Source organism: Antechinus flavipes, chromosome X (genome assembly GCF_016432865.1).
Source record: "Antechinus flavipes isolate AdamAnt ecotype Samford, QLD, Australia chromosome X, AdamAnt_v2, whole genome shotgun sequence".
In the NCBI taxonomy this organism is placed as follows: Eukaryota; Metazoa; Chordata; class Mammalia; order Dasyuromorphia; family Dasyuridae; genus Antechinus; species Antechinus flavipes.
In genome coordinates, this window is record NC_067404.1 from 61536648 (window position 1) to 61550638 (window position 13991).

At 43.3% G+C, this 13991-nt stretch overlaps 1 protein-coding gene across 2 annotated transcripts in view; it reads left to right on the forward strand.

Moving 5' to 3' along the window:
• Window positions 1–751: 751 nt before the first annotated feature.
• Window positions 752–13991, forward strand: part of LOC127542633 (transmembrane protein 182-like) — a 30614-nt gene continuing 17374 nt past the window's right edge. Inside the window, exons 1-4 of one of the 2 annotated variants that reach the window (XM_051968370.1) lie at window positions 752–1155; window positions 4843–4960; window positions 8611–8709; window positions 10997–11134. In XM_051968370.1, the coding sequence (XP_051824330.1) occupies window positions 1003–1155; window positions 4843–4960; window positions 8611–8709; window positions 10997–11134 (508 nt within the window). In that variant the 5' untranslated portion in view covers window positions 752–1002. The remainder of the gene's footprint in view (window positions 1156–4842; window positions 4961–8610; window positions 8710–10996; window positions 11135–13991) is intronic. The other variant, XM_051968369.1, reaches the window with a different exon arrangement.

The following is a 13991-nucleotide window of genomic DNA, read 5'->3' on the forward strand; positions in this document are numbered from 1 at the left end:
ATACCTTTATTCCAGGAGGTTAATACTAACAGCCAAGATTACTGGCTTTCCTGTAGGCAACCACTTTTTTCCCTTTGCAATTTTACAAAATAAACTTTGTGGAATGAAAAAAAAACCTACTAGCACTTGGCATCTAGCCTCCTTCATTTAACTTAATTCAATTCAAGAGGCAGTTACTGAACACCTATCATGTGCAAGGCACTGTTTTCTGTATGAAGAATCTAAAGCAAAACGAAATCAGTCCTTGACTTCAGTAAGATTACATTCTGTTAAGGGAGATCTCTGGATTCCTGTGTCCAAATGAATAACCTTATTCTGGGGCTTCTTAAACTTTTTCCACTCTCAATCTCTTTTCACCCACCCAAGAAATTTTTATGTGACCCAGGTATATAGATATATAAATAGTATACAAATCAAACATTTACTGATAATGAGTCATAATTTCACAACACCCTCACATTCAGTTACAAGATCCCCCCATGGGGTCACAAATCAAGTTTTAGAAGCTTTACCCTATACTACAATGTATAGAAGGCAGGACAAAGTCATTTCAGGAGGTAAAAAACATTTACAATTGGGGAAATCAGGGAAGATGGTTCTCATTTAGCAGAGACATTTAAGCTGTGCCTTCAAAGCATCTATGCAAAGATGTGGATTGTAGGGGCCATGAGTAGAGATAATATGCAATTGGATTGCAAAAGTTTGTAGGAGTCAGCCTTCTTTTGGGACACGAATGTGTCTTTTTCCCCCCATTAGATTCTTTGGATCAGTTATGGAACTTTTTGGCTAATACTCCAATGACTTGGCTGAACAAGGTCATCTTCTTTTAATAGCACTGCTCTTGGAGCCCTCCACGATTTGGACCAATCCTAAAATGATATTCATCTGAGTCTTAAAATAGTGCCCTCCTCCCTATATCCCAAAGCTGGGCAGTCCCTGACAGCTGATCACTTCAGAACTTCTCTTGTGGGCATAAGGAGCACCAAAGCCACTTGTTCGAGCATGAAAACTGGAATCGGTGCCCTGGTTGCAGGAATTGTTGGTGTTATTGGCATTCTTCTGTTCCTCATCGCTTTTGGAACCGAGTACTGGCTGCTAGCTACAGAGGCCTGTGGAAAGCCTGCATCTAAAAATGGAACTCTGGACACTGAGATGGTAAGCAGCAATCAAACGAACCTTTTAAAAAGCTACCCGGAGTTCCCTCCAATGGCCTAAGAAAAAAATGAGAGGGAAAGAGAGGCCCAGTGGTGTTTCTGAACTTGTAGACTTGCTTGGGAGTCAGGGGATCTGCGTTTTACCCCAAGCTTCCTAGCATGTGACTTTGACCAAGTCATTTATCTCTTATGAACCTCAGTTTCTCCCTCTGTAAAACAAGGGGGTTGGTCTCCATGGTAGCTAAATTCTCTCTTCATTTTGAATGGTCTAGGATCCTAGCTAGGATCCTGCAGTATGGCAGGCTGAGGTGTCAGGAGAGGCATTTTATTTACTTGGAGATGATATGCTAGGTTCTCCAAATGTTTGAGGCTTTCATTATCTTTATTATTTCAAACCAAATGTCATATTTTCAAAAATATAGCTGTGTTCAGTCTAGACCTGAGATTTCATCAGTACAGGGAATTCCTTATGTGAAAAGTCTCACCAGTGGCACACAACGGCTACTCGTCTGCAACTTGCAGTCTTGGAGAGTTGACTGTGCATTGACAAGGGAAATAATTTGGCCAGGATCACACTGCTGGGCTGTGTCAGAGGCAAGTCTTGAACCCAGCTTAGTGGGATTCCAAGGCTGACCTTCTCACCATTGTACCACATGGCTTCTCCTCAGCTATATACCTTAAGCAGTAGATCAGGGATTAATGCATTTGAGGAATTTGGCAAAGCAAGTGGCCAGGAAGGCTTACAGAGAAAAATGGATCCAAATACTCCATTCATTCACTAAGGGAATGGTTTCTAGAATTAAGCTCTGAGGGAGAGCTTTCTCTCCCCAGACCTCCAAAAGCAGCCTTTGATTAGCCTGAACTGTGGTCCACCCCAAAGGGCTTCTTTCATTGTGGAACTCAGATGCGGATCATGGCTTTAGCTCAATATTGTCATGGTGCTCATGTTTAATGGTGTCCTAAGACATGGTTAGTAAGGTAGCATGGCATAGGAAGAGATCCTAGAATCATCAGGAACTGGGTTCAAGACATGCCTCTGACATATGCTTACCCTCATCTGAAACTCTCAGCGTTCTAGGCAGCTCTCTCGGACCAGAATTGCTGAGGTGTATCTGGGATGGGAGCCTGATACCAGCAGGTGACCAGAGTGATGAAATCGTGGGTCTGGATTAACAACAACCAAAGTCAAGGCTGTCATCATGTACTTTTTGGGTAAAACCTGTATGGACGGCCTGAATGTCATAATTTTTCCCTTAGTTCTGGGTGGGGGAGCTATCCACTTGCACTCCCTAGAAAAAGGAGCTTTTTTTTTCCCACAGAAGGGTCATAGTCTTGGTCCTGAGGGAAATCCATAGTCAAAACTACTGTCTTTGCTGTCTCCATTTCCCCTTTCCCCATCAGTGGGATCTTTCTGCCTCATGATGTGATGCTCCTCTAGTTGTAGAATTCCAAGTGGAAGCAAACTGGGAAGGGGAAGTATTTGAGAAGAGAGGTTATGGCAACGTTGGGGTGTCCTGGCAACTGGAACCACAATTCCAGGCTAATAATGGCACAAAAGCGTGTCACTCCCTGGCCTCTAGTCGGGGACTTTCAGTGTACTCTAGGAGGAATTTCAGGGAATCTATCCAGAATCCTTTGCCGGGAAATACTCTTTTTTTTTTCTCTCTCTGAACTTAACATGTATCCTTATGGAGCACAGTATGTATACACCATATTTGTTCAAATATACGCTGTACTTTTCTCTCAGATCTGTCTTGTATAAAACCTGATTGTGATATTTTTTACTTTCTTTCAAAGGTGTACAGCCTGTTTCTGGGAGAGGCCAGTATCTAGGCAAATACAATAATTAAATTTCATTTTAATGAAAAGTAAGTCCATAACTCAAACTTGACCCTAATCCAGTCTCAGCTCACTCCTACTTCCTTGCAACTAAAGAAAGTAGACAGTATTTTAGAATCCAGCCTTTTATTCAGCCACTGCCATCCTGACCAAGAAACTTGGGCAAAAACCAACTCACCAATCCACATTGGTGGTCCATTTTTCCATGCATGAGACTCACCTGGAACTGTTCTGCCCAAACGATAAGGCCGGTACATCAAGAGACCAGGGGAATCCTGGATCTCTGCCCATTGGATGACTATAGAGACATATTGGGACAGATGGTTTCACAGAGGTTTGCAAGATGTTTATTAGTAGGACTGGAGCATTATGGTTAGTTAAACTGAAAGCTCATGTCCAAATGGTTTTCTGATACAGTCCTAAGAAAAAAATACATAAATCTGAGTAGATAATGGGAAGGATATTCAAACAAACATCCCCATTTGAGACTGGAATGCTTTAGGGAACTTTTATTTTTTCCTTAGGAGTTGAATCATGTTTAACCAGGAGTTAAACAATTAGTGGTTCTTGTCTATAATTTAGTGTTATTTGCAACTCCCACCTATTATTTAGGTTTTTGTCAGTCAATTAACAAGTATTTCTTGATTTGTAATCATGGGATCTCAAAATTGGAAGGAACTTGGGGGCCATCTAGGCCAAAACCTACCTGAACAGCATTCCCTTCTTAACCATTCATCTCCAACAAGTGGCTGTTCAGCTTTTGCTGGGAAGACCTTTAATAAGGCTACTGAGATAGCTTTCTCCACTTTTGGGCAGCTTCATTTCTTAGGGAGTTTTTCTGTGATGCCATCCCTACCCCATGTCCTAGCTCTGCCTTCTGGGGCCACGCAGCACGAGTCTATTCCCTTTTCCATGCAACAAGGTTTGATGGCTTCCTCTCCCTATCTTGCCCCCTCCCCAGGTCTTTGCTCCTTCAGCTTACACACTCCACATGTCTGGGTTCCTTCACTGGATCCTTTTAGGTCATGACCTCTGGGTCATTTTTGATCCTTCTTGTCCTCATCTGGATCCCCTTCATGCTACCAAAGACGGCTGTTCGAAAAGTACATTTGGTCCAGGGCACTTTGTTGGCTCTCTGGGCCTGGAGACTGAACATCTCCAAATGCAGGTTACTAGGTTCCCAGTAGCTCGGGGGTTGCCATCGTTTAGTCCTGACTTTTACTGAGCTTGTACTTGGTTCACATCTCCAGCGAATTTTCAGGTAAGCTGATCTCCCTCAGTTGTACTTGTGATGTTGATTGTTTTTCAATTTAAATGTAAGACTCTATATTTATCCATTTTAACTTTTACTCTATTTGTTCTGTCCAGTTGTTCTAGGCTATCAAGATCTTTTTAGATTCCATCTCTCTTATGAAATGTGACAGATTAGTGGTATCTCCACATCTGAAGGGCCTTCCTTCTTCATGGTCCTCACCTTTGTCTCCATCACTGATAAAACAGTTAACCAGAGGTTCCAGCAGATGCCTGGGGACCCTTAACTAGTTGACAGCAAGCTATTACTAACTGACCCTTGGTGTGCTCTGTTGTCAGAAGAATCAAGCTTACATTTTGGCTCTGGGGCCTTGAGAATATTCATCTGCTCATCCATAAAATGACTGGGTGATCTCTCAAGTCCCTTCCATATCTGTAGCCTACGAATCAGGATGCACCCTGGGCCCAGTTCTAGGCATTTAGTTTGCTTTCCACTTCCTGAAAAGCTAAGGCAATGTTCCTGCTAGTCCGTGTCCAAGAGGGACTCCTTTTTGGTCGGACCACGAGTTCTACTGTCGCCATGTTTTGTTTCTTGTAGGAAGGTGTTTCCAGAGACTCCTCAACAGGTGTCCTCACATTCCACCATGAAGGCTTCTTCTGGAGGTGCTGGTTCTCAGGAGAGGGCACCCATGGGAACGTCTGGAAATTCTGGTTCAGTGAGTGCAACTGAGAGACTTGCTTATGGCTTCTGGGAAGCTCTGTCATATGGGTTATAAATTGGAGGGTACTGAATACGAGGTGCTGAGCCTGAGTTCTAAGAGGCCTATGCTCAGAAGACATCACTTTCTGTTTTCATTCACTGGTTTCTGCAGAAGGCCCTTGGCCATGGGATTTTTTAGAGGGTTTATTACTGTCTTGGCTACTCACTACCAGTGTGGTCTATGGGCAAATCACTTAACCATCAGTGGTCAAATGAGTAGGTTGGACTAGATGATCTCTAAGATTCCTTCTATCTCCAGATTAATGATCCTATAACCTAGAAAACTCATTTATCCATTAATCTATCAGTACACATTTATCACACACTTACTGTGTGCCAGGCATTGGGCAAAGCCAATGGTTCTTAAACTGGGGTTGATGGATCCTTTGCTCTATGGACAAATTTCCGAGGGTCCATGAACTAGGATGGGAAAAAGTATAGCTTTATTTCATTATAATTTGTGATTCTAAATTTTATTTTATACATCTAAGAACATTATTCTGAGAAGGGGACTTTCGGCTTCACCAAACTGCCAAAAGGATCCAGGGTGGAAAAAGAATCCTTGTGCTGATCACTGGGGATAAAAAGAAAACAAAAAAAATGTAGTTCCTGCTCTCAAGGCACTTAGATTCTAATGAGGGAGACAGCTGTATAAAACAGTGCCATACAGGATATGTACAAGTAGATACTCTATCTCTTGGTTAATCTCAGAGAAGTGGCTGAATCTTTGAGCTGAATTTTGAAGGAAGTTAGGGATGTGAAGAGGCAGAGGTGAAGAAGGAAAGCATTTCAGGCATAGGGGACAGTCAATGAGAAGACAGAGGTGGGAGAATAGCAAGTATACTAGTATGCCTACATGTGAAGTGGGGGGGGGGCGCGATGGGAAAACAGTTTGAAAAAGGAGAAAGATGTGATGTTTGAAGCAATTTAAGGGACAGAGAAATTTTTATTTGAGCTTAGAAGAAAGGGAATCAGTGGAGTTTGACAAACCGGGGAATGCCCTGGTCAGATCTTTGGTGACTATGTTATCATAGTCCAGGTAACTGGAGATGAGATCCCGAACTCAAATGGTGGTGAGAAGAAGATGTATATGGGAAATGTTAGGAAAGGAGAATGGACAAGATTTGGGACTTGGCTTAGTAGATGGATGAGTTCAAGAGAGGAGTCAAGATGACAGCTTGGGTGCAAACCCAGGTGACTGGGAAAATGGTGGTACCTTTGACAATCAGAGGGAAGCTGGGAAGAGGGAATGACTGGGTGGGGAGATAATGAGTTCAGTTTTGGACATATAGGGTCCAGGTCTCCTCTGGGCTTTAGTTTCCTCAACTGTAAAATGGAGTACCTTCTTACTCTAAGCCCATGCTCCTCTTTTATTTATTATCTATTATGTGGCCAGGCATTGTGGGGAATGCAAGGGAGCGTAAGGAGCATAAGACACTTGCAGTCTAGTTTAGATCCAAGCTGTGAACAGATAAAAAGCTCAACAATCCAAGAGGAGGATACGAAGGCATTGTCAGACAGTGATGATTCTTGTCGGAGGTAAAAGTTAGGGAATTTCCCAGGAGGGCTTCGGAAGGGAGATGGTAGAGTCGCAACTGCATCTGAAGAGTGGGCAGAAAAATACTCCGAGGCAGGATTTTCTCATAGGAGGGCACTTAAACAAATGTACTTTGAATCGAGCTGAATTGCAAGGCAAGAGAAAAGATCCCAAGGTGTTTGGAGGCCAGTGAAGAAAACTGTTGAACTGAAGCAAAGATTTCATATTAGGAAGTAGTAGGAGATTAGGTTGGCAAGGTAAGTTGGAACCAAATTGTGGAGAGCCTGGATTGCCAGGTTAATGAACGAGACTTTATCTTATAAGCCCTAAGTATCCCATGAAGGCTTTTGAGCAGAATCACAGAATTTCAGAATTAAAAGAGGTTTTGGAGTCCTTTGAATCCAAACCATTCCTGAAACAGAATGTTCACAATGTCCTTGATACGTGGTTGGTCAGACTTTATCGGAAATCTCCAAAGAGCAACACCTATTGTCCCCTTAAGGTGGTCATTACCCTTGGCTCCCAATTATATTTTGGCTTTTTTGTGGCTTCTACCTAGCCCTCCTAGTTCTGTTTTCTAAGAAGGGACCAAACCATTCTGGCCCCTAATCCCCATAACTGTCCTTCATAAACCTGAAGATACCTATTATGTCCTCAAGGCCTTTTCTTCTCCAGGGTAAATATCCCCACCTCTTTCAGTGTGCCCTTCTATGGTGTGACCTTGAGGCCCGATCAGGGGCATGACCTGATAAAGACGGAGACATTTTAGGGAGGTTAACTTGCCAAGGGGTGGGATCAGGGAGTGGAAGAAGGGGAGACTGAGACACCACTTAGCAGCCCAGGCCAGATGGAGAAGCCATTGGGCAGGAAGATGCGAAAGGGCTTGGCATCTTTGGGGCTTGTGGACAAGGAGACATTGGGGAGGAGCTCAGTTCCAGGTGAGGGTGAAGAGGACAATGATCCAGTGGAGCTTATTGAACTGTTTCCCACATGAGGGCACAGAATGGCAAAGAGCCTCCTTTCGTGGGGCATGTCTGAGCTGGGTTGCAGACTCGGTGCGCTAGGTACACGTGCAAAGCCGAGCTAAGAGGAAGGCCGCTTCCACCCTCCATGATTTTTGTTGTCCACTTCACTAGAGAGCGGGCAGATCCTCACTCTTCTTTGGTGTTGAGTAGAATAGAAGCAGATTAGGTCCAATTATTTTGATCCCCTTGTACTAATGATAATCAGTTCACTAAGAGTTCCAGAGACGTTTGGGTAGGGACAAGTGTCCACTTATTATGATATGCTCCTCTTAACTAGGGAACATAGGGAAAGAAGTGGCCTCTCGTTAATGACTAATTGCAGCAGTCTCGTTAATCACTCAACACTTCTCTAGTGCTCCTGTCCTAGGATGGCACTTCTCTTGTCACTGCTGCAGACTCTGGCCGGTCCCTCGAGCAGCTCCTTTCCAGCTCCCTTCCAGATGGTTTGGCACACATTGTATTATTATGGATTCTATTTTGGAGTGTGCCATGGAAAGCTCTGATCTCTGGAGTTGAGCATTATTTTGGCTGGAAGATAGAGGAACTATGAACATGTCCTGTTGGGCTTCGTGGCCAATCTGGAATGCTGGCTTTGGGGACTTCTTTGGAGACCTGAACCTCCATGTCGTTGCTTCCCTCTGTGAGGATAGGTAATGGAGGGTGACTGCCTTAATCTGAACCTTGCAGTGTTTTTCCGCCTTCCAATTATACAAATGTGCAAAAGGAACTCTGGACATGGGAACTCCCTCCCCCAATGCAAATTGCACACATCTCTGATTCAGTAGATAGTCCTGCAGAGTTGCCTGAGACACAGAGAGAAAGGAAATTGCTTAGCCAGTGTTAGAAGTGGCATTTAAATACAGGTCTTCCTGACTTCAAGCCCAGGGCACTAGCCACTGGACCCCAGCTGCCTTCATGGTCACGTCCTCACTAATCATCTTTATATCTTTGGCCCATTGTTAAATGTATAATTCGCAGAGGCTTAAAACTCTGTTAGATTGGATGCTTGTTAGGTTCTAATTGCTTTCTTTTTTCCTTTTGTAGCTAACCAGCCTCGTACCAAGCAGTGCCGCCCCGGTTATCTCTTTCCTATGCCCATTGCTTTGGGACCTTTACCGCATCCTTCTTATGATGCGACTGCAGGTAAGTTTGGAAAGGGTGCTCAGGCTTTATGTTTCCTCCTCTCTTTCACCCTGATCTTGTACTCCATCTCATCTTGCTATATGCCACTGTAGACACAGAACAGAAATAGGCCACACACGGGGCATGGTTCAAAGCCTGTTGCTTCAGTGGGCTGGCACACAGAACTACCAAACCAAAGTTGTCAACTGGATCCTCGTACAAGCCAGTTGGCTTTGCTTTGTGGCCCTGAATTCCTCCAGTTACCTAAAGGGTACGCAGCAGCAAGTGTATGGACTCATTTCTGCCACAAGGAAAATGACTCCAAAGTATTCCCTACTAATGGGTGCTAAAGATTTTTCTTTCAGTGTAGAAAGTTAACATCTTCCCTCTGTTCCTTGTATTCTCATTCTGCTGTCCTCCCTGCTCCAGATTCAGAAGCAGTTTTATAGTTTTTATCATTTCATACATCTCCACTGATGGGATTCATTTCCAAGCGGCTGGCCAATTGGTGACAAGTCTCTCTGTACTTAAGCAGGCTCAGCTAAGCGGAGCCTTGGATAGCAGAACCATCTTGTTGCTGGGACTGTACTTAAGATTTTTCTGATATGCTTGAAGTCATAAAAACTAGGACTTTGTATAGGCTAGAGAGGACAGTGAATCTTGCCATCTTGAGGCCATCTCTAACCATCTGCTTCACTTTTTGTGTTCTAAATGTGAGATCTTTGTCCAAAGACCAATAAGTGAGTTATGCTAGGTTGGCTATGTCTTGGGCATTTGTAAAAGGACATGGACAGGCATTGCACGGGATGAGCAGATGTGACTGGGGTCTGATTTGAATCTTTGGAAGGAGTGTTCACATTGATAAGGTCTCAGAATCAACTAGATGATATGGAATTCAGCATACTTTCCTTTGGATGTCAGGAAATGTGCAAGGTGAGAGGAAGTAGAAAAGTACCAAGAAGAATCTTATTTATAAGTACAAAAATGTGAAGTTCTTGTCCAGTGACCAACAAATGGACCATACTGGGTAGCTCTCTTCTGGTGGAGTTGTAGGAACACAGACACACATACACACATATGGAGCTCAGGAGAGGCTTTGTCTAAGAGGCAGCATTGAAGTTGAGCCTTGTAGGGAGCTAGGGCTTCTCAGAGGTCAAAGAGCAAAATGTTTTCAGGCAAAGGGAACAACCTGCATCAAGTCCCAAGGGCAGGACCCACAGGCACAGAATGTCAGTTACAGGGAATGCCATAGACACTAGTTTGAGTATTAACAAAGTGATAGGAGGGGGAGCAATGGGAAATCACTGTAGAAAGATAAGCTGGCACAAGATATGAAATCAATCACTAAAGTCTTGGTTCTGGATAGCAAAGCAGGGTATACTCTTTTTTGGGGGGGGGGGTGAGAAAGCACTTTGTTCCAGTGTGAAAAGGAATGGGAAAGTGCTTTGAAAATGTATCATATGCCATCCTAACACAGAACATTATGATGTTATGATTGATTCAGTGTTAGCCCTGGGCATAAGTAGATTTGAACTCTTCTTGAAACCATCTGTCCATGTATAGAGATCAGTTCTTGCTTTGAAACATATTCCCTAATTTGTAGCCCAGATGCTTGACAGAGACAGAAAGGGAAGAGAATTATAGACCAGCTTGTGATCTCAGTGGAACACCAGAGGTATGAGACAGAGGGCTAGAGCTGCCTTGTCATGTCTGCATCGGGAAAGTCAGGTGCAATCCTGTAGTGGTGATTCCAACTCCAAAGTCCTCTTTCACCCAAAAGAGCAAATTTATTGGAGGAGGAAATAAGGTTGACCTCTATTCATTATCTAGATGTTATTGGTGTTCCATTTGCCTTTGGATCTTTGGGGTTAGGATTTGAAATAATGTGCAAATGAAGGGTATAATTATTACTTGAGAAGGGGATCTCTTTTATGGAGAAACCATTACTGGGTACTTGGACTCACTTATTATAGAGTCCAATGAACTCACTTCTTTGGGTTGGACTGTCTCCTCCTGGTGTCTCTGCAGGTGAGTTTGGGCAAACATGTCATCAGGCTAACCCCCAAATAATAATGCATTCCAGATTTATTTGGATGTGGGAGAGGAAAGGAAGGTAAAGCAAATTGGAGGGGCAGAGAAACATTGTTTCTATGTTAGCAAACATCTGAATCCCCCCAGGCTGCTTCGAGCCTTATATCTGTCTCCATGTTGCTGCTGGAGCTCAAGTTTGGCTTGCTAGGTGGCTATGGCCTTCTGTTGCGCTTAGGCATTTTCTCAATCATTTCATTTTCTTCTCTCATTTGTCTAGTGTACCGAGGGTTCTGGACGGTTTTCATCGTGCTAGGTGTCACTGCCAGCCTGGTAGGGGTATTCCTCCTGGTTTGCGGGGCACCCTTTGTCAATGCTCGGCTTTATAAATTTGGTGGGATCTTCCTTATCACTTCAGGTAAGATACTGAGTGACACTGATAGGACTGTTCATTTTGGGGGCTGAGAACTTATGGGATAAAAGTCCTACCAAGTCAAGGAGAATGGGAGAAAACCAGCGATTCCATACTCCACTTGGAATCACGCTACAGAGTCCAACCCTTATTCCACTCCTTCCAACCTGTGTGACCTTTGACCAAGGCCCTTAATCTCTTTGTTAAAGGAAGGGCTTGAACTAGTTGCTCCCCCAAGTCCCACCCACTTCTAAATTTATAAAGATTGTCATTAGTGAGTGCAGAAAACTGCATGTGAGATTTAAAAAAAAAATTGTAGTGAATTTATTGAAAGCATTTGTTCTTATATCACTTATATTTTTCAGTATATTCCTCTCTCCCAGAGAGCTATCTTCTATAACAGAATTTTGAAAAAGATTTAAAAACCCTACATCAGTAAGAATAACCAACACATAGAAAAAGCCGACATTTTCTGCAGTGCTCCATGCTCATTAGCCTTCCATATCTGCAGGAAAAAAAGAAGGGATATGTCTTCTTAGATCTCTTCTCTGAGGTCATTTTTGAGTTTGAACATTATAATTTCAGAGTAGTCAGTTTTAGTGGTTTTCTTATTCTTTTCTTTAGAATATTAATAGCTATTATGTATATTGGTTTCCTGGTTCTTTGTGTTTTACTTTGTATCAGTTCATGTGAGTCTTCTGTGCTTTTCTGTAATCATCATGATCATTGTTTCTTATAGTGCCATAACATCCCATTATATTCACGTATCATAGTCTCTAGTTATTCTCCAGTTTAAGGGCATTTGCTTTGTTTCCATCTCCTTGCTACTAACTAATATGGTTGCTCATATATTGGGTGGGTCTACTAACCCACCTCAGATATTTACTGGTGTGACCTGAAAGGAAATCATTGGATTTTCTGCTTCAGTTTCTTCATCTGAAGGATACCCTCACTGACCTCTAGGTCCCTTCTAGTTTTAAAGCTACAATCTTAACATCCTCTGACTCACCTCTGCATCTCTGTCCACACCTCAGTTTATGAGTTGATTATAGCATGGTTCTATAGTGCCTCATTTCAGGAGCTCTGGCCTTGTTTGAGTGCCCCAGGCTCCAGGGCCATGTTTGATGGGATGACTTGATTTCCTTATGGAGTATGATGCTTCCTTCCCTTAATTATACTCGGTAGAGGCCCAATTGGGAACATGAGATGGTATGCTTTTTGAGGCACTGCCTAGAGGTTTGAAATCCTGGATGGGATAATTTCTGGAGATGTCCTTTTCCAGGGTTGTCATTTTTTGGCCTGCTCCACCAGTGACAGTCTTCAGGGTTTGAGATCTAAGACCTCATCAGGAAGACAATATCAGTGGGCTCTCCCCACAGTATCCTTTTCCTCCAGAGTGGTGTGACAACTCATCTGGGATTCTTAGTGAAAGGAAGTGTCCCACTGTCCTCCTTCATAGACATGCAGGGTTACTTGGAGCACACAAATGGAAGCGCTCTGCAAGATTTGCCCTTTGTTACTTTACTCAAAGCACAGCAGGGTTTCTAAATGTTCCTCTTGGACATTCAGCAGGGTGTTTAAGATTTGCTTCTTAGGATCAAAGACTTAGAGTTGGATTGGGCCTTGGAAGTTATCTTACCAATGAGGAGACAGAGGGCTAGAAGGTGAAGTGATTTGCTGTACTATAATAATGATCATCATTGTCATCATCATCAAAGCTAACATTTATATCGTGCTTAATATGCTCCAGTGCTAAAGGCTTTACAACTATTCATTTGATCCTCAAAACAACCCTGGGAAGTAGTCCTTTTAATATCCCCGTTTTACAGATGAGAAAACTGAGGCAAACAACAATCAGTCGTCTTGCCTAGCCTCCCACAGCTAGTAAGTGACTGAGGCTGGATTTCAAGGCAGGCTTTCCTGAGTCCAGGCATAGTTCCCAGCATTCACTGGATCACCCACTTGTTCCTAGAAGCCACTGAGCCAGGATTTCAACCCAGGCCTTCTGGTTTCAAATTTTGTCCTCTTGACCACATGTTTCGATCCTGTCATTTCCCAGGCACACAGTCTTCCTTACTATACCCCTTCCTGCCCCCAGACTCCAAGTCTCTTAGGACAGTTTCTGGAAGGATTGCTTCAGAATCTGATTATGCTACTTACCTGTAGTTAGAAGAATGACTATTGTAGTAGTTAGTGCAGAAAACCAAGATGACTTCTGGCAGGGTAGGGGACTTGCTTTGAAGTCATCCTTGCGGAGAAGCTGAATGTTAACAGGCAGGCAAGCCTTGGCCTTACTTCCTACAAAAGCCACATCTCCATTCTGAGGCCTGGGGACAGTTCTTATAAGGTGGTGAGGTAAGATTAGGAAGCGCTGCTTTGTACCTCAGTCCTTGCAGGAGAGAGGTAAATGAGAGGAAAGCACATGCTGGGCCCAAATGGGCCCCAATTCTGTTCTTGACCTTCACTTTTGTCAGCAATAGCATCACTATTCAGATAATTCTATCCACTTGGGGATGCCCATGCCAGTGAAGTCTGTGTGGAAAGATGAGGAAGATCAGTGAATAAAATGGTAAACTCTACCTTCAAATCCTGCCTCTTCTGCTTTCTAGCTGGATGAAGGTCATGGGAACCTCTCTGAGCTTTGAAGTCCTCATCTGTGAAATGAGAATGATGACAGTACTCACAGACCCCACCTCCAGGTGACTGTTTGGTGCAGGTGAAATAAGAGCGTGTAAAGCTCATAGCGCTGTTTTCATTCTGTGGGTACATCCTATACTTTGAATGAAGCACTTTCGACTTAATACTTTGTACTAGGTCATCCATAGGACTTTATGGTTTACAATGACCTTTCTGAACCTCAAGA